The 26,828-nt window shown below is 42.8% G+C and overlaps 1 protein-coding gene across 1 annotated transcript in view; it reads left to right on the forward strand.

The window, feature by feature from the left end:
- The window catches only part of DOCK2 (dedicator of cytokinesis 2), a 424,501-nt gene that overhangs the window by 153,283 nt on the left and 244,390 nt on the right, over positions 1-26,828 (forward strand). Inside the window, exon 26 of the mRNA XM_007447828.1 lies at positions 7,798-7,946. Coding sequence (XP_007447890.1) covers positions 7,798-7,946 — 149 coding nt within the window. The remainder of the gene's footprint in view (positions 1-7,797; positions 7,947-26,828) is intronic.

The raw sequence follows: 26,828 nt of genomic DNA on the forward strand, positions 1-26,828 counted from the left end.
GGGCACAACGGGTGGTAGGGTTGTAAAAGGCTTGTAACCTGATCTGGAGCATGAAGTTTGTGGGTAGTTACTGATTTCCCAGTGGGTGGAATTACTTTCCTTCATGAGACGCTGGCTGGAGGAAGGCGGTTATGAGAACAAACTGCTATCAGATTAGAGCTGTGTGTGCCGGTCCTCCTTCGTGGCTAGCTGATGGAACCAAGTGGCCTCTGACATCTGCAGATGCTCCCCCTACCAAACAGAAGGAAAGCGGCCAAGCAGAGCAGGGCTGGCCCTGCTCAGCTTTGCCTGGGGAGAATGTTGGGTTTCAATTAGGGGTCTTCCCTGCTTGCCAAAAGTCTGGGGGTGGGTAGTGTGGGAGAGCAGGGCAAGCCTTGGCCATCACAAGGTCCTCGCGCTCCTCCAGGAGGGTTGCGCTGAGCTGAATTCGCCTTTCAGTCAATAGGAACTTGACCAAAGCAGAACGACTTTCACTTTAAAGGCTGTGAAAAACCGAACAAGATTGAGGAGTCCATTAACCCATGCTGGTGATAACGTGAGGGGCTGGCTGTGAGTGGAGTGAAACTCCAAGCAAAGGCTGCCACCGGCAGGCTTAGAAATGGGGTAACCACACTGAGGACATGACTGAGGCCCTGACACACACACCGTGTGGGTTTAACCTTTCTCCCCACAGTAAGAGAGGAATTCCCAAACGTCCTCAAGTGTCTCCATTCTGCTGGTGGAGCCAGGATGTACCTGGGATGGAAGATCAGCAAACATTTCCCTAGTGGGGCCATAAGGTGCCAGTCTCGTCTTCATATGTTTCACAAGTGTTTCTTTTGGCTCTACCTCCCTTCGCCTCAGCTTCAGGGAGGAGAGGCAATGCCTTTTTCTATGGGCATTGCTTTGTATCCAAAGTCCTCTGCAGACCCTCCCTCAGTTCTGGGATGAGGTGCATGCAGATTACTGTAGGATTGGTACTGAACTGGTACCTCTCAAAAAACCACGGGGGATGATGGTGTACACCAACTACTGGAGACGGTTTGGATTTAGAAAGCGGGGTAGTCACACCTTTTGTCCTCAGCTTTGGACCTCAGCTTCATTTCTGGGATGTTAATGAGAACCTTACTGTTCATCCTGTTACATAGACGATAGCCACGTAATGTGAGAAATGGGAAGATGAAAGTCTAGTCTGGATACTACAGGAGCACAGAACAGGGTCACCCAAGTCAGAGTTGGGGTGTCAGGAACATTGTCCTAGGGGATTTGGCAACTAAGGTAAGACCTAGGAGGCAAGGAGGAGTTAGTCAGGTGAAGATGGGTGGGATAAGTACATTCTGGGCAAAGAAAATAACATGCAAAAACTCAGAAGCAGGAGAGGAGAGGCTATGGTGGAGTGATGCAGGAGGTGGAGGGTGGAGAGGTAAGGAAGGGCCTGCCCACTAAGGGCCTTCAGCTATGCCAGAGCAGCAGTAAAACTCACCCCTGGGAGACTACTGAAGCCCTTCAAGGAGGTCAGGTTTGAGTTTGGGGAAATTTCCTGCTGCTGAGATTGGAAGTGGGAGATCAGTTTGGGAAACTTGGAACAGAGGATGCAGGAAGTTGGCTTGGGGGCGAGATGGGTTTGACTTCCTGATGGAGAAGATGTTGGGGATAGAGAGAGGGAGAAATCAAGTCTGCCTGGCTGACTGTGTGCCTGAGGGTGTCTCCGCTCAGAGTGAGCAAAGAAGGAGCAGGTTTGTGGGGAAGACAGCAAGTTCAGATGTAGTTCTTAGGAGTGTTTTCCTCTGGGGCTGCAGTTGTGGCTGAGATCACAGATATATCTGTGGCCTGATGCACCTCAAGGTGGTTCTCCAAAGTGGACAAAGGATACATTTTGATCTTTCCATGGAGCTGATACTGGGGAGAAGGAGGTGACGAAAAGGACCATCTTATTTGAAGTATCCCTGAGTCGTGAAATTATTGCAAAAGCATATATCACACTTCAAGAGAGCTGTGAATTCAGGCAGTGGCATCATCTGCCATAGCATAAAACTTGCTCTGAAAAGGAAGAATCCAGAGCCCAGAAACACTGCATTTTCCTCTCTGCAAGCCACTTTGACAAAAGTAAACTCCTTTCTATGAAAATACAGAGTTGAGTAGCTCTGCGGGTTCCTAAGTGCCTGGTCTGAATTACAGTTTGGACTTGTCATCACTTGTTGGCCCATCTCCAGGCTTTGTGGGGCTCAGTTACCCAGGCTGTGTTTGCAGGTCTCTCACGCTCATTGCCTCTACCTATAAAGATTGATTTAAGGCTCTGCAATATTTATCTTTTAACCGTTTCTGTTTGTTTGCTTGACATTCAAGCCACAATTTAGAAATGCTGCTTCCTGAAGCTTTACAGACTAATGTAATTTCACAGCTCCAATTACAAATGAGAAAAATTATTTCATTTCAAAACAGAGGAGCCAGACGTTTCTGAGAAATCATGGTTAAGGAGAAGACAAAGTACTTTCTGCAGAACAGGCTACGTTATTAATGGCTTCCTCAGCTCAAATCTTGCTGACTCTCAGCACGAAGAGCCCTCGTCCTGTGGGGATGCTGGTTTTGATCACCTGTAAAGTCGGTGACTTTCAGATTGATAAACCACGGCTTCTGCTGCGGCCTGGTCTGTAGCTCCCACGACCTCAGTGGTCTGTAAACGATGCAGACATGTCCACTGTCTTTCCACCTAGCAAATACATCCTTCCTCCTGCCACTTCCTTTGGACCTCTGTTTTATGGATCATAGAGTTTTGGATGGGGATTTAATAATCATTCCATTTACCCCTTCATCTGATACTTTGAATACCTCTTCATTATCCCTGCCCAGAGACAGCTACCTACTGCTTAAATATTTCTGGGGATGGAGAACACTCACTATTAGACTTTTCCATAAGAATCTACTAATTTCGCTCAATTTTAAGTAGAATGTAAAGTCCGGTGACTTCTCAAGGAGATCTTCATTAATATCTAAAATCTTCCAGCGGGCCTTTTCCCTTGCACCCATGTCTTTGTAATAAGATCTAACTGAAGTGTCTCAACTAGAATACCAACAGAATGAGCTTTTTAGGAAAAACCTGACCTTTACTATTCTATAGCTCTGTTATATGGCCACTGACAGGTTGCCACTCCCAGGAGGTAGAGGCACCAGGGTTTTTCTTGTCTACTTAAGTCTGCCTCTTATCTCTGTTGGCTCTGCTGCTGTGATGGGCAAGCAACCCCTGGTTACATTCCCTCCCATCCCAGAATAGTGACTGGCACTTAGGGAGCCTTCAATAAATGTAGTAGACTGACTGACTAAATGAATGAATGAGTTAATTAACTGCCTCAGTAGATTAACCCTTTGTCTACCTTTACAAACCTCCTCTCTGCAGGTCCTAGTGATCCCATTCACACATGGAGAGGTTTTAAATGATTTTTAATCTTGGATCACAAAAGCCTATTGCCCTAGGCTTTAAAACATTGTCTTACTATGCGTTAAACTCAAGACCAACTTTCTTTAAGGTCTTATCAAATCTTTAGCTTCAACAGAGAACAAGAATGTTGTATCAGAGGCTAGGAGTCTAGGGGGGTAGAACCCAGCACTTTTATTCTCATTTGCCATCACCTGGACTACTGCAGTGGCATATACCCTGGTCTCTGTCTGCTCTTTGGTCTTTTCTTCCTCCAGCTGCCCTACATGCTACAATGACACGAATCACCTTAAAAAAAAAACATCTTTTGAAGACTCCCTTTGCCCAGAGAACTATGGAAGAACAAGATTTCTGTTGTGTTTTAAATTTCCTTTATTAGAATCTTCTTTATTTTACTAGCAAAAATTAACTTTTCAGAGAGGAAGACTTTACAATTCTTACCTAACTTAAGTGAATGCACAGTTCTTATCTTCTGATGGGGTTTAATTATGACAACATCAGTGAAGGGAGTTAAGTTTCATGAAGTTGGTGAGGTCATTCATCTCCCAAAGACAAAGAGTTTACAACTTCAAATGAACTCACCTAGTTTTTCCTACAACAAGCATTTTTACACATACAGTTTCCTCTAACAAACAAAAAGTTTCAAAGTTACAAGTTAATATCTTTTAGAAGATAACTTTTAAAACAAACTTCTGCGTGAAATTTGCAGGAAATTTCTTTACCCCTTTTAATAAACAGACCTGGACAAAATTACAAGGGACTAAGTATAGATTTAACTTAAATGTTATGGTAATTGGTATGTAAATATTATCCAGTCTTTTTTCTTCTCTCTCTAAACAAAGGGTAGTGGCTAACTCAGCACCTTGTATTCTCAGAAGTCCTTAGGCCAACCATTTCTTGAGTCCAGACAAAGTACCATTAATCCGTGGCCCATGATTCCATGTATAACATTAAGCAAAGCTGAATCAAAATTTTTGTTGCCTGTAATTTTCTGTTTCCATAGAACTATAATCTTACACCACCCATTGCATTTAAGAATTTTCCTTTTCAGTGTTATCTCCTGTTATTCTGCTTCCAAGAGACTATTCTACTTACCCAGGTCCATGTACTCTATTTTTATTTTTATTAAAATTTTATTTTATTTTATTTTATTATTGAAGTGTAGTTGATTTACAATGTTGTGTTCATTTCTGCTATACAGCAGAGTGACTCAGTTATACACATACATACATTCTATTTTTAATATATTCTTTTCTATTATGGTGTATCACAAGATATTGAATATAGTTTCCTGTGCTGTACAGTAGGACCTTGTTGTTTATCCGTCCTATATATAATTGTTTACCTCTGCCAATCTCAAACTCCCACCCCATCCCTCTCCCACCCTCCTCCCCCTTGGCAACAACAAGTCTGTTCTCCATGTCTGTGAGTCTCTTTCTGTTTCATAGTTAGGTTCATTTATGCCATATTTTAGATTCCACATATAAGTGATATCATGTGGTATTTGTCTTTCTCTTTCTGACTTACTTCACTTAGTATGATAATCTCTAGTTGCATCTGTGTTGCTGCAAATGGCATTCTTTCATTCTTTTTTTTATGGCTGAGTATATTCCACCATTGTATACGTTGCCACATCTTGGTCCATGAACTCTAAATCACTCTCTGTTCTCTAAATCCCCACTCTCCTGATGGCAATATTATTTACTCATCAGTGACCATCTCAAATGACACCTCTTCCATTCGCTCCATCAAGATTTACTGAGTAGCTACTATGATCCAGGTACTGTGTTGGGCACCTGAGATTTAGTCTGGCTGTCATGAAGCTTACACTTTGGTTGGATGAATGGACATTAATTATACTAATTAGAATTTAATTACAAACTGACATTAGTGCTCTGAGAGAAGGGACACAATTCTATCAGAGCCTATAAAGTCTTCTATGAACCTTCCAACCATAGATCATGACTCCCTTCTGAAGCCCTCATGGTATTTTATGACTCTGCGAGTCTGAATTCTTTGGTTGTGAGTGACATACACCTAGTCTGATAAATTTAACCGAAAATAAATGTATTTGGATGTTAGGGAGCAGTTTAAGAATCAGAGGAAAAGCTGGGGAACCAGTCTTCAGAGAGGGGAGATTCAGAATAGCCCTGGGAGAGGAAGCAGCAAGCCTCCCCAGGGCACTTCTGTGCAGACAGATGAGCTCCAAGAACGATAATACCCTTTGTCTAGTGATGATGAGCACAGGCTCTGCAGTCAGACTGGATCCACCACTTACTAGCTCTGTATACTTGGGCATGTCCCTCTGTTTCCTCATCAGCAAAATGGGAGAAATAACAGTATCTACCTCCTAGACTCATTGGGAAGATTGAAGCAGTTCATGCAAGAGACTTCAAACAGTGCCTGGCACTTGGTAAGCGCTCAGTATGTTAGCAATGTCAGCAGTGACTGTTGTTAAAGTTCCCTTAAGGTTCAGATCAAGAGGTTATCCTAATTAGGGTCAGGTACCCAACCCTGGTCCAGAGGAGGGCAGGGAGCCTTATGACAGTATCCCTAGGTTTATATCCCATAGCAGGGTGGCTCACCAGGGTGAAACCAGGGTGCTGTGCCAGAGCAGGTATAGATGCTGGGCTGACAGAACAAGAGCTGATGTCTGGTTCTTCCCACCGGTATCTTATTCTGTCTTCTGCCATTGCCCTTTGTTTTGTTGCTGATCACCTCTGTCGTATTTTAAGTATCTAATGGGTGAGAACCATATATTATCTCTGTACTTCCAGAAATACAGTGCCTTCCACATCGAAGATGTTCAGCACCTACTTGTTGTATTGAATTAAAATAAAATTGGCATATATGATTCACATTTCAGCTCTAGAAGCATCTAGGTAGGGATGGCTTGAAATTTGGGGGGATTTTTTTGACCTCTGAAGGTTTGCCTTTTTTTTTTTTTTTTTTTTTTTTTTTTTTTTCGCGGGCATCTCACTGTTGTGGCCTCTTCTGTTGCGGAGCACAGGCTCCATGGGCGGGCCTCTCTCTGTTGTGGCCTCTCCCATTGCGGAGCACAGGCTCCGGACGCGCAGGCTCAGCGGCCACGTCTCACGGGCCCAGCCGCTCCGCGGCACGTGGGATCTTCCCGGACCGGGGCACGAACCCGTGTCCCCTGCATCGGCAGGCGGGCTCTCAACCACCGCGCCACCAGGGAAGCCCAGGTTTGCCATTTTTAATAGAAATATAGAAAGAATGCTGTGTAGGATTTCAGAAACTTTCGGGTATTTCCTGAGACAGCAAAGCCAACAGAGTTACCCATCTTTGCAAAGGTTTTAATTTATTTAAAATGAAAGTCGTGGTGTACAAGGGTGCAAGTGGAAAGTTGTTCGTTTTTGTACTGTTTATGCCAGTGAAAAATGTCCATCAGTAGGGGTATGACTAAATGAACAAATATGTCCATAATAGAGAATACTATAAAGCAACTATAAATAATTAACGTTGATCCTTCTATGTAATAACATAGAAGGTGCTCCAAAAAATATCGGTGAATGAAAACAGTCAAGGTACAGAACAATATGTGCAGTATAGTCCCCTTTTATAAAAAGGCAACAAAACCAAAATGACACTAAATTTTTTTGTACTGATAACATACATATGTAAAACATATAAGAAGATCTTGAAAGATGATCATCACAGTGCGATATGTTTTACTTAAATGAAAAGCCAAATCAAAATGATACTACATATTTTATACTGGTATACAAGCACACATACATACATTTTTATATGCACATACACATACATCTATATGGAATAGAATAACTGGTTGGTTGCCTCTAGGGAGTAGGGGTTGTGGGAGGGGCCAGAACTGTGAATAATGTTCTAAGGAAAGCTTACCCTAATTTTTTAAAAAATTTATTTATTAAATTTATTTATTTTTGGCTGCACTGGGTCTTTGTTGCTGTGCGTGGGCTTTCTCTAGTTGTGGCAAGTGGGGGCTACTCTTGGTTGTGGTGCGCGGGCTTCTCATTGCGGTGGCTTCTCTTGTTGCGGAGCACGGGCTCTAGGCGTGCGGGCCTCAGCAGTTGTGGCACATGGGCTCAGCAGTTGTGGCTCACGTGCTCTAGAGCGCGGGCTCAGTCGTTGTGGCGCACGGGCTTATTTGGTCCGTGGCACGTGGGATCTTCCTGGCCCACGGCTTGAACCCGTGTCCCCTGCATTGGCAGATGGACTCAACCACTGCGCCACCGGGGAAGTCCCTTAGCCTAATTTTTAATATTTGCATTTTTTTACAAGAAGAAGATATTCATGAATTATTTATTTAATGAAATGTTATCTAAAAAATAAAAGAAGCTAAAAAACGAGGAAGCTCAGATGCCTCTGAACTGCCTTCATTCCAGAATGCCGGGACATTTTGCTTCCTGTCATCACCAAGGAACTGAAGGAGCTGCTGGAGCACAAGGATGAGATGCAGCACCAGGTCCAGGAGAAGAAGTACTGTGTCGAGTTACTCAACAGCATCTTGGAGGTCCTCAGCTCTCAGGATGCGGTGAGTCTCCGTGATGATGTAGACGTCCTGGACTCAGACTAGGGCTGAGTTCAGTTCCAAAATATTGATGCTGATGAATAGCAGTTGAAGTCTAAAGATAAAAGTCAATGGCTTTCTCAATGGCCCTACTTTTCCAGTGACTAAATTCCCTGGCTGTGAAAGACAGCCTGGGGACTAGAGTTAAGCGTGTAGCATTTTGTCACCATATTTCTTGTTGGACAGGCTTTCTCAGGGTCTAGGTATGGACATACTGCAGACTTTTTAGATTGCCTGTCCATTTACTAAAGCCCTGGTTTGCAGGGATGAGGGTAGGAGAGTTGTTCTATGTCTACATAGCCAAGAAAACCCCACTTACCTGCTTTCTTGGCTGATTTTCCTTGGTTTTGTTTCTCCAGTTATCTCCTGCAGTGGTGAAACGGTTAAGACTCTTTCTGGATGAGCAGATTGCTCATGCCTAGACCCTTGAGATAGGTTGAGGCGTTAGGTGATGATAGAGGGATGGCTGTGGCAGTGAAGCCAATGTAATATTGGTCAACATCATTCAGAGATTAGGTAGGAATGAGACCAAAAGGAAAGTCTCAGTGGGAGTAAGTAGAGGGCTTCCAGAGGGCAGAGTCTGCAGAAGATAATGAGGGAGACGGAGTGGTGATAATGGTAAAGACTGAGAGGCAGTGATTAAACACAGGACTAGAATTCTTGAGACTTGGAAGACAGAGATAAACATTCTTCATTTGACTCAGGTTCCTTTTGCAGCCTTACCCTTGTCCTTGAATAATGTCCAGGAATATCTGTCCTTATGTGGGCCGGTTTCAGAGGACTGGGTAGACCCAAACAACCAATAAATCTTTTCTAAGTATTTGTGTGACCATTCTCTCCATCCCCTCTCCTCCCTAGAAAATCCTCAGAGAAGGGCTTTCTGGATGAACGGTGTCTATGATTGACTGTATTAGAAAACTCTGCAAAACAATATTTTTTTTCCTGCTCATATCCCATAGTCAACCATTATTATCAGTTTCCCTGTATGTCTCTCTCCTGTCTTGTCCTTTCCACTCTTACCATCCTAATTAAGTTTTTCTTATCTCATTTCTAGGTAAATGAGATACATAGCTAGCTTCATTTGTTCATTCATTCATTCATTTGTACATATGATGTACCAAGTATGTGCCAGGCATTGGGTACACAAAGGCATGTCTTTTTTCTTAAGAAAATACTTAAAAACATATAAATAAGCAATTGCAATATAATATAATGACTAAAATCTAGATGCATACTGGGGTACTGGAACTACAAAGGCTGTGTGTGTGTGTGTGTGTGTGTGTGTGTGTGTGTGTAAGCATCTTTGTGAAGGAAGCCTTCACAAGAGAAGTGAAGCTTCAGCTGGGTGTTCAAGAGTGAATAGTTAATGATCACAACTGCTACTTAATTTGCTGTTTTCTAGGCATTGTGCTAAATGCAATCCAAGCCTTCTTTCTGCTCACCCTGATCACTGCTAAGGATTATCATTCCCATTTTATAGATGAAAACCTGAAATTCACAGCCTTAAAAGTTCAAGGCCAAACAGCAAATAAATTGTAGGGTGAAAATCGAAACCCAGGTTGGTCCAACTCCAAAGTCTGCATAATCACAGGCATTGGGGATATAAAAGCATGGTCTTTTCCCTCTCATTTTTTCCTATCTTCATCCTTTTTGGGGGGAGAGGGAGTATAATGCCCCAAAGCTTGGATATCTAAAATTCACTCTGTGAGAATGTCATGATGATGGTGTTATATTCATAAGCATGTTCACTAGCCAGCTATTGAACTGGTTCCAGTCTTTGTTATTCTATCTTTAAAAAAAATTTAAGGGAATGTTTGATCTTACTCTCACAGTGTAAAAACATGATGGTTGGCCTATTATGTCTCCAGAAACTTCCCAAAGAATGTTGCCTCCTCTTGTTGAAAAGAATTTACAATGTTTCTTACATTTTAGTAGTGCTCACGTCCCTTTTCATGGGGAAAAAAATCCTAGATGCTCGGGACTACACTAGTGGACCCTGGTTTAAGGAACAAACTTACAATGTGTTCTGCCAATTTCCTGATTTGGGTAGAGGGATGGCCCCAGTACACAGTTTATTTGTTAAGCAGCGATGCTAGGCTCTGCCTGTCCCATGGGAGTGGCCCCCTAGAATTCTATGCTGGCAGGTTGTCATCATTTTGCACATTGGGTGACACCAGACACTGGTGAGAAGAGGCTGCTCTCTCACACACCCTGAATACTTGGGACTTCAAAGCCAAGAAGTAAGTGGGAGGCTCTGAGCTCCCCTTGGTGGTTTGTGGCAGCTGAACTTGAGGCGTGTGGGTGGTGTGGTGTCACTCCTCACTGCCTCCGAGCGCACTGCTTTTGTAGTGACTTCTGAACGTGGGGACTAGCCTGCCTCTTTCCCAGGATGAGCAACTGTCTTTGCTGATGAGTTGTTAAATACTGTTATTACCATTGGGTTTGGTACAATGTTGGTACAGTGTGCGAGCTTCATATCTAACTTCTCCAGCTCATGAAGATGGAAATCTCTCCTCTTCTCAAAAGCTTTTTCTTTTACGAAGAAGATTCACTCAGCAGCCACCATAACTTCGAGTTAAACCAGAAATCAGAAGTTGTAAAGTATCTAATCTAAATCTCTCTTATTCTGGTATATGGCAACTGTCAACTCTGCCTACACATTACATCACCCGAGGAGCCTTTTTAAAAGTAGCTGTTGCTAAGTTCCAGTCCTACTTGTTGTGATTTAGTTGCCTGGGGTTGGCCAGGGCATCGCAATAACATGTTCACCAGGTGATGATAATAGGCAGCCAGGGTGGAGGACCACAGTTCTAGCGCAAAAGGTCTTAAACATGATAGTACATCCCAGTGACCTGGAGGAGCTGTTAAAACAGGTTTCTGATCATTAGGTTTGGAGGATGGGGCCTGATCATTTATTTATTTATGTATTTATATTTTTAAAAATATTTATTTATTTATTTATTTAGGCTACACCGGGTCTTATCTGCAGCACGTGGGATCTTTGTTGCAGCATGTTTAGTTGCAGCATGTGGGCCTCTTAGTTGTGGCATGAGGACTCTTAGTTGCGGCATGCGTGTGGGATCTAGTTCCCCGACTAGAGATCTAACCCGGGCCCCCTGTATTGGGAGCGCAGAGTCTTACCCTCGGGACCACCAGGGAAGTCCCCTGATCATTTATTTTTCTAACAAGTTCCCAGATGATATGGATACTGCTGGTCCAGGGATACACTTTAAGAACCACTACTCTAATGTGACCTAATTTTTTTTTATCTTCAGTATTCACTGGAAATGGAAGAACAGTTGGGCTCATCCTCAGTTCTTTACCTTCTTAATTGAAGGGCCCTTTCCAGTCTATAAAACTTTGCATCTTCCCATATGGCATTTAATAAACCATAAAATGGCAGAGTCTTCAAACACATTCATTTGTACTCATCAATTCATTTTTATGCAGTAGTGGGGACATTGCCTTTGCGAAGATCTGACTTTGAAAATCCAAAGCATCAGGTGTGCTGTTGGTTTCTTCAGGCACTAACTCTTCAAAATTGGAAATTTCAGAGAAAAGTTCAAAAGGCTCCCAGGGTAAATGTCCTGGATTTTTCTTCTGGTTGTTTGGATCCTCTCTGTTGATAACAACATAGCCGTCTATTTTTTTACTGACTTTTTCTTGGCACCATGGGATAGTCGGTCTCTCCAGCCCAAGAATGGACTACACCTACCTGAACCATTGCCCAAGGGCAGAACCACATGTAGAAATGTAGCAATTACAATGCAGTATGCCAAGCTTCCTTCTGGGGGGCATTGTGTGTTTGGGGGTTGGGAAAGAATGCTCGTCTTCAATAGATTGTCATGGTTTGGGTAATTACAGCCCAGCACAGCAGGCCTGGCATGTGGAAGCTATGTTTTCCTGTTGTTACCGTATTCATTGTAACCCTGGGTGGCATATGACTCAGGGAGGGATGTCCACCTAAGCCTGGATGTTGATATTTTTTTAATGATAGTGTTAAATCCCCTCACTCAGCTTGCTTGCCATTGCACTTAACATAGGAAAGGGACAGGCTCAGGTGAAGGATGAAAGGCCTTCTGCCTGTATTAACTCCTTTTCTTCCCCTCACCGAGAGCAAGTTTAATTGTCAACTTAGGTTACTTTGAAAGGTGGTTTCACATTGGCTTTGTTCTGTGCCTTGCTGACTGCCAAGTAACTCATAAAATTTAATTTTGCGCCAGACCCGGAGGGAGTTGGCTTTCCCCCCCTCTTGAAGCAGGCTTTTTGTTTCTATGTTTCATTCCTCTGACACAGATGGGAGAGTCGTCATGTTGAACCCTGCTTAGCAATCACAGAGTGGGTAAAGGTGACTCCTGGCTCTGAAGAGAAGTTGGTGTTGGTTGTATCTGCATCATGAAGGCAGAGAATGCACAGAATCAGCTTAAAAAATAAACACTTTGAGCCCATTGACTAGACCTGAAGGGTTTTACCGAGGCCCTCTGTTAGTCATGATTAGTTTGGGGTTTCTGGTGTTTTTATTCATCAGCTTAGACACTGGTAGAGAGGGCTTTTGCTCATGCTTTTTCTCTTGCTTGAAATTTCCTTTCCAGTTCCTGTTCTTTTTATGCAAGTAAAATCCTAAACTCCTTTTAGGTTCAGCTCAGGTAATAGTTCCTTTCTGAAATCTCACTTCTGTGTCCTCTCCACACACAACCCTCCCGCACCTGCCAACCTCAAGGCAGGTTTAAGGGCTTCCTTCTCTGTGTTCATAACTAGGTGTTCAGACTGATATCACAGCACTAATTGCTTTGTGTTACACTTCCCTGTGTGTGTCCCATGCCAGGCTTTGCGCACAGAAGCTCAGAGAGCAAGCCTCCCTCCCCCAACTTCACAGAGCTTATTACACTTTCAGCCTTCCCTCTCGCCAATTCCACTTTTACTCTCCAACTCCTGCTCCATTAAAATTCTTTCAGTCCCTCAGGGGCCACACTCTCTCTCTTCTGGGCTGCTGTGTGTGCTGTTTGCACTTGTTGGAATGCATCACCTCCTCTCTTTGCCTAGCTAAATATTCAGAAGTCAGATGAAATGTCACTCTCCCCAGGAAGCTTTCTCTAACCCTCCTCCCCACCCCTCTCTTGTGGCCCATAGAGCTTATGCCTGCTCTATCATAGCACCTGGGTTATCATCCTCTGTGGACCCATCTGCCTGTGTAATTGGGAGTGCCCTACCCTAGCCTGCCGTGCCCTGCAGCTCTCCCCTTCCCCTTGCCCATCCCGCACAATGCCTGTCTGTTGAAGGAACGGATAAGTGAATGAATATGACTCGTCCCAATCAATGGCAGAGACTGATTTCTCCCTTGGGTCTTCCCTCTGCTAGGAGGGTATGCTCTTATCTCTTTCTGTCTTCCTTGGGTGTCAGGTGCAGGGGTTGAATTAATCACACTCAGTTTATGACACTTTATCCTCATTGGTCTGTGCAAGGCCCTCTCTTGTTTCGTGTGTGTGTGTGTGTGTGTGTGTGTGTGTGTGTGTGTGTCTAGCGCCACCCTTGACCTACCGTGTGTGATAGAAGCAGACCGTGCCAGTCTGTGCTTGGGTGTCTACCTCTGAAATTCTAGGCTCTCTGAGAATCCCAGGCAGCCTGCATGATGCAGGCCTGAAGAGAGGCTGATGCTGCCTCTTTGCAGGGTTTCCAGGATCAATACCACACTGCAAAAACAGCAGGGTTTTCTTCTAACCTGTCTGCTCCCTTGTATATCATATAAAAGGTAGGGAGACAAGGCTTGCTGAAATTCTTTTGTCTGTGGTGCATTCCAAACAGAGGACAGCCAAGTAAGTCCTAAACTTAAAGTTGAAATAGATGAGAATGCTGTACCTTCTGCTGTGTCCAGGGCCATTTCTTTTACCCATTGCTCTTCCTCTGCAACCGTGGTGTTAGACGTGCCCTTCCTAGGCCAATGGAATGACGTTACGATGTCATGGACAGTGACATACAGGATACTTTCTCTCCCGGCACCTTTTAGCCTGCAGAGTGCTTTCTCATACATCACAGTTGTTTGTTTCTGGCCACCACATGGCAAGATTAGCTTTATTAGCCCCATTTTACTGGTGAGGAAGCCGAGCCTCAGAGAGAGACTTGGTGACATTCCAAACTAAGGTCAGAGAATTAGTAAAAGGCAGAGCCTGCAGGGAATCACCTCATCTCACTCTGAAGTCAGCCTTTCACACACCACAGTGCCTTCCATTACTTCATTTATACTCTGCCATGTAAGAGCACTTTCCCAGCATTATTTCCCTGGTGGAGGTGAGAGCACAAGCTTTGGAGTTAGGCTACATTCATGTATCCATCCCACAAATAACGTAGAAAGCACCATGTATACTACACTACATGCTAGAGCTATAGGGGTGAGCAGAACTGGGGTGCGTCCTAGCTCTGCTTCTTATTAGCTGCGGAACCTTGGGAAGTCATGTAATCTCTTGGTAAAAAGGTGGTTGTTCTTTCTCTGGGTGTGTCAGGATTACGGTAAACAAGAACATCTGTGAAAGCATGCAGCCTTGTATTTGGCATATAATCCGTACCCGATACATGTGGTTTTGCCTCTTTCTTCACTATTCCCCTTCCCTCCTATGCTCCTTCCACTGTTCCAGGCTGCTTCTGAAACATCCCTGTAATTATTTTAAGAACAGTTAAGGGCCAGGTGGTCTCCTGGAAGAATGGCAAACAGGTTCTGAGCCTGGGGAGGACTTGGTACCCCGTTAGCCCTGGCGGCAGCCAGATGCTTTGGAGCCCTCCAGATGCCTTGGAGGCGTCATGGGAGGCTTGCCAAGAAGCAGCAGATACTGCTGCTGGAGCAATGCCATCGCCTGCAGGGCATCTGGACCTCATAAGGTTTCCTGGAGGGACTGGAGAAAAGTGTCATCCTGCTGTTTCAGGGGCTCCTTTGGGTTATTCCGGTACTCGGGGGCTCAGGATAACCGCTGTATAATGGGGTGGTGTGCTGGAGCTGGCTCATCCCAGCTCATGAGAACCGAGTTTTAAATTTTTAGGAATTTTGTGAGTTAGTGAGATAACAGCCACTATTAAAATTTTATATAGATATCTGTAACTAATAAACTGTATTGAAATCAAAGGTAATAAATACATACTCAAAAGTATCACTTCCTAATTATCTTACCATATTTTATTCTTATCTGTGTGCTTGAGGTTATTTACATTGTTGTGTCTGTATGGTAGAAATACATACAGATATTTAATATTATAGATATTAATATTTAATGCTCTGTTGCAGCCCGTTTCTTCCCAGTTGTGTTCAGTGATGTCACAATGGTAGCTTGAAATCAACCGTGAAGGAAGTACTCTTACCAGAAAACTGACAAACACTTAATATCCAAACTTGTATTTTTTTCCCTTCCTGGAGAGACAGCTGATAAACATTTACCAGCATACCACTGTCTGGGACTCAAAAGAATTGCCCCAAATGAGAAAAACCCACAGGGGAGCTGCCCGTGCACTTCCGTTCTCTCCAGCGACCCTGGATCTGCTGCTTCTAAAGGTTCTCATGAGACTGGGCAATGAGAAGATGCTCCAGGGATGTAGCAATTTAAAGACAAACTAAACCCCCAACCTAGAGCAGAGATAAAGAAATGTGTTTCATTTCCCATGACAATTCTTACTGATTGGCAATGGCTTCTTTCCTAGTAGTGTGGAGAATTTTGAAGACTCACGTGGGCCAGTGAGACGAGAGCCCAGATTCCTGCATAAGTGAAGGCTGGGGATGATGACTCCGGTGCCATGGATGTGCTCTGCCTAAACTAGATGTCTGATCCATACAGCTGTGGGAAAGTCACATTTGACAGGGAGATTATTATCTTTCACCTCAGTAGCTTTGGGCCTTTGGGCCTTACATAGGGTTTAAAGATGGTAAAAAGCTCATTTTCGATTAGGCAAACACCTCAGTTATCATTGTTACAGGAAGAACCACCAATGGATACTGAACGTGATGGGCAAAAGTATGATGAGAAACAGGATATTTGCATAGTCTCAAAGTATCCTCCCAAAGTATCCACTTATCAATGACACAAGGAAACATAGTAACTTTCACAGTGGAGAAACCTGACAGACACCACCGTAACCAAGTGATGAAAGGGAGCATCACCAGGAAGGGCACAAATCAGCATCATGTGCCTCCTGAGAAAGTTACTGAGAAGGACACGACACTCTTCTTTTGGGGAATCCTGCCAGAACTACACAACCTCAGTCTAATAATGAGAAGACATTCAGCGATCCCCAATTGAGGGATATTCTACAAAATAGCAGATGAGTACTCTTAAAAACTTGAGGTCATGAAAGATGAGGAAATACCGAGGCACTGTCACCGATTGGTGGGGACTTAGGAAACATGGCAACTAAATTCAAAGTGGGATTCTGAATTAGGTCATGAACCAGAAAATGGCGTTAGAAGGAAAATTGGCAATATTAGAATAAGGTCTGCCATTTAGTTAATAGTATTGTACTGATACAAATGTCCTGCTTTGATAGTTGTGCTCTGATTATGCTAACATTAGGATGTTAACACTAAGGGAAGCTGGATGAAGGATGCATAGGAATTTTCGGTACTGTTTTTGTAACTTTTCTGTAGGTCTAACTTTTTTTTTTTTAATTAAGCTTATTTTTGAAGTATTTCAGGAATGATTGCTCACTTCCAAAGAATGCATTTTGAGGATGAGCAGTTCCCCAAACTACACCTGTTCTAGTGTGAAGGGCTGCTGATAGATAAGGAGTTTTCTCCACTTTTTCAGTCAAAACAACAAAACCCACAGACAAATCACTAGCCTTAGTAGAGGATTCCACTCTGTTAACCGCCTCAATCTGTCTGGAGGTGATTAGAATCTCTGACTAAATGAGCAATTGTGTAATTACTTGACTAAGCCGACATCAGCATGCACTAACCCAGGGCTAGGGACCAGGGACATGGAGTATTGCAGCCTTTCCTGGTCTCGAGGACCTCGCAGGCTACAGCATTCACTTGGGCTACTTGACAACCCTGTTCATGCGGTAATTCCTAGGCCAGCGTTTGGGACATGAATGTCACCTGATCTTTGTGTGGCAGGCTTGGTAAGTGGGTGGTTTGGCATAACTTACTGGATGGTCTTTGGGTCGTTTATTCTCAGGGGAGTCACCTGGAAAATTAGAAGACAGTTTTTGTTGATGGTTGATGAGAACTCCTCCCAATAAAATGAATAATCCAACACCTTCTGCTCCATCAGCACCAGCTAGAAATACTTCTGAAGGTCTTCTTCTTCAGTATTCCTCTATTGGCCATGACCAAAGTTTAAAAGAGTTTGCCTGCAGCCAAATCCACTACGTCCTCTCTGAACTCCCTCCCGACTGCTTCCCAGGGCCAGGGCGAGGGTCAGGCAAGTGAGGCACTTGCCTGAGGGTGGGGGCAAAGTATAAGTGGGCACCAGAAATTCAGTAATCAAGAAAAAGAATATTTCAGTGCAATATTTTTAAAAATCAGTATTTTAAGATTTTGTTCGTCATGCAGTTTTTGCATTAATTTATATATTTTTTAAAAATGTAGCATTAAATTTTATTTGTTTTGACTAATGAGTTTCTTGACACTCCTGAAATTTTGCCTCCTGGGCAAGTGCCTTGATCACCTTACCCTCTCACCTCAGTCCTGGCTCTGTATGGAGGCTTCAGTCAGCACCAGCAGCCTGCGATGGCAAAGCTAGACTCCGACCCATGAATGGGCAAGCTGGCAGCTTGCAAGAGTGGAGACGGTACCTTTGCATTCACCCCTGTTCACAAGACTGTGGAGTATGCTGTGAAGATCAGTGTCTGTAGGGAACCCTTGCATAAAAAAACAAATTGAAAGGAACAGTCATTTACACTAAACCTTCACTGGACCAGCCATTTGTTTTCCAAAAAAACATTTCTTGCATAATGTTTGAATTAAATCTCCTGTTCACAGTTGGGAGGCATGAGTTAAAAGCCCGCTCTGCAGCAGAAAAATATAGCTATATTTGGTCCAGGTTACAGTTACTGAGGGAACTGTAACTTTGATTTGCTCAACTGGTATAAATGTAAATCCTTAAGTGAAATGTGTTAAGTGAGCAAAGAAGTGCTCTGTTTTTGAAGATGCTTTTGATCCACAGCTCTGTCTATAGAGCCCCAGCTGTCATAGGCAATCTGGGGGCAGCAACCATGACTACACTAGGGACATTTCCAGAAAACCACCCAAGAGTTCTAGAATGGACATTTTGTCAGGGCGATTTTAGATGATATTAGTCTTAGAGATAAACACAGTTGATTTAGCAGCCAAGGTTAGAAAAGACAACGTTTAATTCCAGCACAATTTCTCCAAGCAACATAGCATGCTGAAGTTGTCTTTCACTCTTTATTTATTATCTTTTCCTTTACCTGGAATACAAACTCAACTGCAACCACATTTCCTACTGCTTTCAGTGGCACTCTGGGTTCTGGGGAGACCCTCTTCCTCTCCCACTAAGCCTTCCTGCTCCTTTCTCTCTTTGTCATTTACCTGTTTCCTCCATCTGAAAAGCATTTTTTTTCTTCCTTCTTCTTGTCCTGAGGGCCTCCAGTTGGTGGTTCACAGCCTGAATCTAGCCGACAGATGTGTTTTGATTGGCTTGCCAAATTACTTACTAAAAACCACAGTCCCACCACTTCCTATTGTTTCCTAAGTGTCTATTCCCATGCATTTGTTTCTGTCTCAGCCTTGTAAGTATCTCAGCTGTGACTCCTGAAAGCCAAACCTTGCGCTTCCTTATAGGCCCAACCCAATTCCCCTCGCATTAAGAAGTCATCCCCGATTCTTTTTGCTCTACCTTAGTCACTTTCCCTCCTGCAGGCTGACAACTTCTGGCTTACCATAGAATTTAGCACTTAATTGTGTGCAGTGTTATGTTTGTTATTGTCATATTGGGCGGTCAATATGGACTGTCAATAGGACTTCAATATGTTGAAGCAGGACTAGCACTTTTTTTGTTATTTCTCTTTTCTATGAAGGTGATGTCTTTCCACCTCACTAAACATTAACTGAGTGCCTACTGTTTGCCAGGCACCGTTCTAGGCATGGGGGCGGGGGGCAAAGGTGATTAAGACAAAATGCTCCCTCATTTACAACTACCTCTGAGACCTATTTCCCAGTACTCCTAGCTCCAGTCCGTGGCCTCAATGGTCTATTCATTTTGGGGGGCACACTTGCCCTGCACCTTTCTCCATGGTTAGCACTCCTCCTACTGCCACCATGAACTCTCTCTGAATATCCAGATCAGAGCTATTTTGAAGCCTGGGTTAATCCTCCTTATCTCTGACCCCCCAGCCCATTTCGAAGACATGTATTTACCCCAGTCTTCTAGAATTTTGACATAGACTACCATTTACTGCAAGTGCTCTTATGTGGCTGTCCTATAGCTGGTTTACAGACTCTCCATGGATAGGGCTGATTCGGTCTTATATTTTTTTCTATATTTGTACATTGCCTGGGCATAGTGCCCAATTCCGAGCAGATACTCAATAATTAATCTTTGTGGTTTGATTGATCCTCCTATCTTCAATTAGTCTACTTTCTAGAAATACATGCTGACACTAATTTTATTTTTTATACTCAGAAGAACCTAATGAGAAAGGTAAATCTGCCGCTGTTGCATTAAAACCTCAGATAAAAAGCAGGTACTAGCTTTGAGTATTGTTGTGCTCCCAAAGTTGTTATATATCAGTTTAGAATTCAGCATGCAGTTTCCCACAGAAATAATACGGAAGAATAATGGTGGTCAAATTTCCAGGCCAGCCTGTTTGAGCATGTTTAACCTATAGTGTAACTGAACTCTGGACAGAGGGTAGAGGCTCATATTTACATGTCCATATTACATGAAGAGTTTACAGAGGTGGTAGGTACTTCACCTTACCTGACTCTCATCACATTTTGCTCACCTTTGAAGTGTCTTTTAAGCCTCATGGATGCAGGGGCTGCATCTGTATTGTTCACTGCCATATCCTAACATAGCACCTGGTACAGACTGTGCAGTCAGAAATACCTGCTGCTTTTCATTGAGTTAAATTCTAGTTGAAAGATTATGAACTTTGGAGACACATAGACCGTGGATTCAAATCCCAGCTTCACCACTAGCTGGCTGTGTGATCTTGGGGAAGCTGTGCGTCCTCCCTGAGCCTCAGCTTCCTATTTTGTTAGCCATGGCTACCATGTTGATGCTCAATATGTGTTTCTTCTTTCCTTCCCTCTTGCCCTGAAGTAATCCCTCAAAACGTATTTGATTAATTCATTAATGATGTCTGCTTTCCATGCTGCATTGGTTGAGGTGGTGGTGACAGGGAGGTGATATTTGGTATCAGAACCTGCAACAGTTTTTGAGACCATGTGAGTTCTAGATCCAGCTCTAGTTCTGACAGTCTGTGTGATCTGAGGCAGGTCACTCAAGTATATCTGTGAAAGAGTGATGATGGATTTCAGCTATTTTCAAGCTTTTCCACCTTAGTATCTCTAATTTCGGGTGAATGAATATAAACTCTCAGTGTTCTGGGGATCTTGCCCAAAGGTTGGATTTATTTGAATTCAGTCTTGTGTCTTATCTTAATTACTCATGCATATTTTATTTTCTAATTCATGATAGATTAATGTTTTAAAAGTATTACTGTTTTTTGTGAGTCACCCATAAATGAATGTTTGCTATAAGCCAGATGCTTTGTCAAGGACCTTGTATACAGAAATCAACTCTTACCATAATCTTGTGAGTAAGCCATTATCATGCCCCTGTTACTGATGAGCAAACGGCAAATTAGCAGCAGAGTCAGAATTCAATCTGTCTAAATCTAAACGTTTCCCCTACATTTCCTCAAGGGGTAAGTAAAAACAGACTTCCCTTGGCCATCAAGTATATTAATAAAAATGCTATGCCATGTTAACTGGAAAAAGCAGAACACAAATTGTCTGCAAGCTGCAGAGGGATTTCTTAGGCATGAGGGCTTGGAGGCATCATAGAAGAAGGATTTAGATATGTTTCAGGGCTGGATTATGGGTATATTATGTCACTTTTGTTCCTCGTAATATTTGTGCAAGAAATAATGACTTTAAATAACTACTCTGTGTAATTTAGAAGTATACTGAAGGGATAAAGGGATAGTTGATTTTGTTAGACATTATAATTATTCCTGTACATTTTTGTGAGGGATCAGAAATGTAAAAATGCAGGCAAAGCTGGTATTTTTTATGTCCCCCTCTGGCTTGACAAGCATCACTGTAGCTGTGAGTAGGTAACAAGGCAGCTGTGCCTCAAAGAACCTTATGGAGAGGCACTAGAAACCTCATAAGCAGAGTTTGAATGCAACGTTCGTGGAAAGGGGAGTATTTTTTTTTTTTCTGTGAGTAGAGTCAGTCTTTAGGGAACAGAAGAGATGTTTTTATATCTGGGGGCAAGGAATGACACGATTCAGGGAAGGTTGGAGAGTAGTAGTTATAATCTTCCAAACTTCTAAACGACCCCTAAAAGACTAAATATTTATCTGCTTGAAACCTATTCTGAAAGACAAGCTACAGCACCACATCCTCTTAGTTATAGGGTAAAAAGTGAAAGAAGAGGAGGAGATGGTGCCTTCATATAAGAAAAAGAAGGAAAGAAATTGTCAGCATCTTTGTTCTTTGAGAATAGGTAACACATCTGATATTTTGCATCAAACTCTGAATTGATAAGATGTAAATTTAGGCAATGTCATTCATCCATCCATCCATCTGTCCAACCATCCTTCTATTCACTGACACATTCATTTTATATATTTATTCATGTACTTTGAGCTTCCTCTGTGTCAAGCAGATACCGCACTTTGGTCATTCAAAATTGAAATATGTGGTCCCTTAGTTTTGGGAAGTATGAATAAGGTTTTGTGGGCGCCCAGAAAGAACGACGACTAATCCTGCCTGGGGTGAAGTGGGAGTTTAGAGTGATTGAGTCAGAAAAGGCTTCTAAAAGGTGATGATTGAGCTGGGTTTTCTGGCTGCTGAGTCACCTGATTTGATTGGCAGGTGGCCAGGGGTAGAAGGGCATCGCAGATAAAGGTAAAAACCTGCTCTTAAAGGCATTCAGGTTCCTCTCTGTGGGAAGAATGAGCTGACCAAGGGTGTCTGGGTTAGGACCTGGGAGAAGCAAAACTACACCAGACACAAAAGACAACCCCTTGAAGGAGCTGGTTGCAGTCCAAGGCTAAGGTGAGGTGAACTCTGCCTCGTGATGACATTGTGATTATGGGAAGATTAAAATCACCCCAGAACTAGGAGCATTGGGAGTGGAAGGCTACTTCTAGATGCTACACACTTATCAGAAAGGAACTCAATGTACTTCTAGGACTAAACACTTGCATTTCATTCAAGATGAGTTGTTTATACTAATGAATTATGCTAGACTCTCGCTCGCTGAGAATAAGAAGGGACTGACTACTCAGGAGAAGGACTTCCCTGCTTGCCGCTGGTCAGGGAAGGATCAGAGCCAGGGATTAAAGTGGAGGCACTGAGTATGTTATGGAGACCAGGAAATAGGTGGCCTTCTTCTTTTCCAGAAAGCCACCAGAAACCATAGATCAAATTGGAAATTTTGGAGTAAATCAGAAGAATAAACTAGTCTTCCTCTTTCAAATTTATTGCAGATATATAGTGGTCAGAGAGAGAGAGTGAGGGAGGAGGAAGCACACAACCCAAACTTTCTGAAAAGAGTCGGCTGGGGATGAAAGTAAATATTAGCTATGTGATAGAACTTTAAAAATATTTGAAATCATCATTACAATTTGGGAACAGTGAAGAAAATCACACATGCTTTATGAACACTGAAACAGACCCACGCACATGCTCTGGGGAGTCAGTGAGGGGAGAGAGAGAGAAAGAGAGAGAGGGAGGGGGAGGGAGATTGAACTCCACCTTCTGCAGATGAGGAAAATGCCTTTGTTCTAGGAGGAAGGATTTTATCAGCACCATGGAGAGCGGCACAAGTTTTGTATTGCTCGTTCCTTCTAGAGATGAGTTTCCAGGGAGAGTTTTAATTCTATCCAACCTTAACTGAAAAGGCGACATTGATGTCTGTGTAGCTGCACATGTAGATCAGAGGATGCACATTCATTCCTCAGATTTATTGCTCTTTTCCGGCCAGTTCTCTTGCATTTAAGATTGGCCTACTTCCTCCATCCCCTCCAGGCCAAGCAACAGAGGTTCAAGGGTAAGATTTTAAAGTCTCCTCCTGTTGGTGGTAATTTTTCTAACGTTTCTGGCCTAATTGATCTTTAAGACTTGTCAGTGAGCGCGGGCTCTGAATTCTGGCTGAGACACAGGATCCTGGGATGTTTCATGAGACCTGTTTCTGAGCTCAGTTTTGTGCCTGCCTGATTTGGGAGGGATCTGTGGGGCAGAGAGTCCATTAAAAAAAAAAAAGAGGACAGTAGAATTTTGATTTGGGGAGACCCTGCTGAGGAAACTAGATCAGTCACCGCCAGATGAGCTGTCTGGTATCTATATTCTTCGTCGGAAGGATTAGGGACATTTTCACTGTGGGAAGGAGGTTAGAAGATTGTGTATGTATTTTGATTCCACTCTCAGCTTGTCTAAGAACCCCTTAGTCATTTGTGTAGGGTCAAGCTGTGTGGCCCATACAGTTGAGGAAGTCCACGCCCAGAAGCTTCTAGATCCGACATTCTGATTTCATCCCGTTATCTAAGAATCTCTCCTTACTCTCTGCAACAGTTATCTGACATCTCGTATTCGCTTTTCTAATTAATTAATTAAACGAAATCTACATCCCCTTAATAAAAATGTGGTGATTACTTCTTGTGTGTCAGATATTTGTGCTAGGTGTTGAACCTAAAATAATGACACAGACCTAATCTCTGTCCTCAAGGATCTCACAGGTGATTCACAATCTATTTGTTCAACCATGAAGGGGGGTCAGGTAGGAGTGGATATGTTATGACTTTTACCTCAGAGGAGCTTATAGTCTGGTATTCTAATGCTCTCATTCGGGGCCTCATTTTAACAGGAGAGAATTAACCTTCAGTCAAAGAATGACATTTTATTCATGGAACCTCAAATATCAACCAATAGTTGGAGGTATATTTGGGAAATCATTTGGGGTGGGGGAGAATCATTCTGGTCTGAATAGGTACCTTCTTTGCCTGTGGCTAAAGCCATCCCAGGATGGTGGGTGAAGGCTGGTGACAAAGCAGAGGCACAAAGTAGAAGGAAGCAGAAGAGAAATGCCAAACTGCTAGCGGAAGGGGAGAGAGAGAGGAGCGCAGGAATGGAGGGAGGAGGCTTACTGCGTAATCAAGACATGGAGGGATGGAACCATATTTGAATGACTTTCTGGATAAATAGGAGCAAAGATCTTCACCACCAGGGTTTTTTTCCAGCACTCCTTACCATATTCTGATGGAGGTATAAAATACATTGTCTCCTGAACAAGCAAAATGTATTAAACATTAGATAATTTGTTTACTCATTAAAAAAAAGGGTAATATATAATAAGCGCCTTCTGAATTTTCTAAACCAGCAGAGTTAAGCAGCCTTCCTATCTGGAGTTTATCTTATTCTCATTCAAACAAGGAATTTTGACATTGCCCTAAGCCAATGTAATAACACTGAAAACGAGTGAGTGTACAATTTCTGTTAATTTTTTAAAAATATCATAAATAGTTCACAGACCCCATTTCTACAGTGGAGACCTTAAAGGTGCCCATTTCTGGCGGGCCATTTGCAAATTTATCTTCCTTGTTACATTTAGCTATTACAAACAATACAAAATTGCTGTAAATAGCCATGTATACAACACAGGAGCCTTGCAACCAAGGGGACATGGATTCAAATCCAGTTCCACGACCTACAGTTCTGTGACTTTGGACAAGTTTCATAAACCTCTGAATTTTCTCATCTGTAACATGGGGAGAGCCAGTGTAGTGGACTGATAAGATTATTCTGTGAATTAGCTGAGATATTCGTGTAAAGAACTTATAAATAGTATCTGGCATATATTAAGTGCTCGGTATATACTGAACGGTAATAATAACTAGATTAGAATGGATCTTATTTTACATCTCAAAATAGGGTAATACTTATTGCCAGGGTTTTGGTCAAGATGCGGTGAGATAATAAATACAAAGCACACAGCCCATTGCCTGGCACGTGGTATGAATTCAACAGATGTTAGTTGTGTTCCTTATCCATTTCTCCTTACACAGTCCCCGTAGATTCCTCCGGTTTGGAAGAACAAAAACCAAAAGTGGAGCGTCTCCAAGGTACATCTTCACAAATGGCTCCAACCAGCCTCCATTCATCAGCATTAAGATGTTGGACTCATAGACCTTGGGAGGTTCATTTTTTCCACTCTAGGCTGTAGGTTGTAGATTTCAGTGTATTTTAATAAAAGCCCCACAGAGCAACTTGCAGGATCTGAATAAAAGCAACATTTCTCTCTAGGTACAATGGGATTTTTCTGTGGGAGGTGATGGTTTTGTCATTTTTTTTTTTCTGGTTGCTTTAAGTACCTGCCAGGAAATGGAAGTTAAAAGCATCTGATAAATGGAATAAAATATTTCATAGTTGCGCCTTCTACAAAAGTGTTAACCCACGTGACTTTGTAGTTCTTCTCTGTCCGCTCGGTAACGTTGACAACAGCCCTCCAGCACGTGAGCACTGAGACTCCATGGCCACGCTAGCACAGGGTGGGAGCTCTCAGGAGGGGAAGCACCCTTGCCTCTGAACACAGGGCTGCCTGCAGCACACTGCGGTCCCTGATAGGTATCCACTCAGTCCTCTGTAATATGATTCCTTAGGTGTGTAGACTGACTTTCATTTTGTTCCAATTGGGCAATAGTTCTATTTTCTTTGTTACTATACATGATTCCTGTGAAGATGTCCAACAAACCGTAGCAAGTAAATTATCCCTTTAACCTCACATCTCTCCCTCCTCTCCCTGTTTAATGATTTCCTATTCATTTTTCCAGACCTTCTGGACATAGAAAACATTTTTCAAAAACATAAGTGGGCTTCTATCACATGTGGTGCTCTGTAGTCTCCTTTTACTGATATATTAAGGATATCTTTCCAGATCAAGGAACATCTATGCTCTCCTACTCCACTGTGTGGATAAGCCATCATTTATATAATAGGATCCCTGATTTGGGGACATTTATCTTGCTTTCTACATTTGGATATTATAAGCAATACAATATGCTATAAACAGCTGTGCACACAAATGTTTGTGTTATTATTTACTTTGGACAGATTTGCTGAATGATTTATCATCTACAGAGTGCTGCCGCATCCATTCATTTCTGTGATCCTAAAAGATGAAGGCAGTGGCAGTTACAAGCCTGGACTCTGGAGTCAGATAGGCCTGGGCTGGAACTTGGATCAGCATTTACATGGTGTGTGACCACAGCCAGAGTCTATTTCCTCATCTGTAAATCTGGGATAATAGAAGTATCACCTGCATTTCGTAGGGAGGGGATTGCAGAATTCCTTAAGGTAATATATGCACAACATGTAGTAAAAGCTCAAAAAATATTAGCAATCAGTGTTAGAAATACCTGCAGAGAGGGTCATGAGATTCTCAAGATAATTCTGATACTGTGGGTGCGATTATGCCTGTGTACCGATGAGGAAACTGAGGCTCAGAGATGTAAGGCTGACCAACAGAAGAAAGGAGCATGATTAGTGGTAGGTCCCTAACCTCTGTGCTAGGAGAGACTCTGTATTTTCGTAACCCTGAGAATCATTGCCAGAGAGGTTTTGGAGGGCCTGAAGCATCTCCCACCTCCCAGCGCCACTGCACTTCGTATCAGGGA

The sequence above is a fragment of the Lipotes vexillifer genome, unplaced genomic scaffold, assembly GCF_000442215.2.
Source record: "Lipotes vexillifer unplaced genomic scaffold, Lipotes_vexillifer_v1.1 scaffold370, whole genome shotgun sequence".
Classification (NCBI taxonomy): domain Eukaryota; kingdom Metazoa; phylum Chordata; class Mammalia; order Artiodactyla; family Lipotidae; genus Lipotes; species Lipotes vexillifer.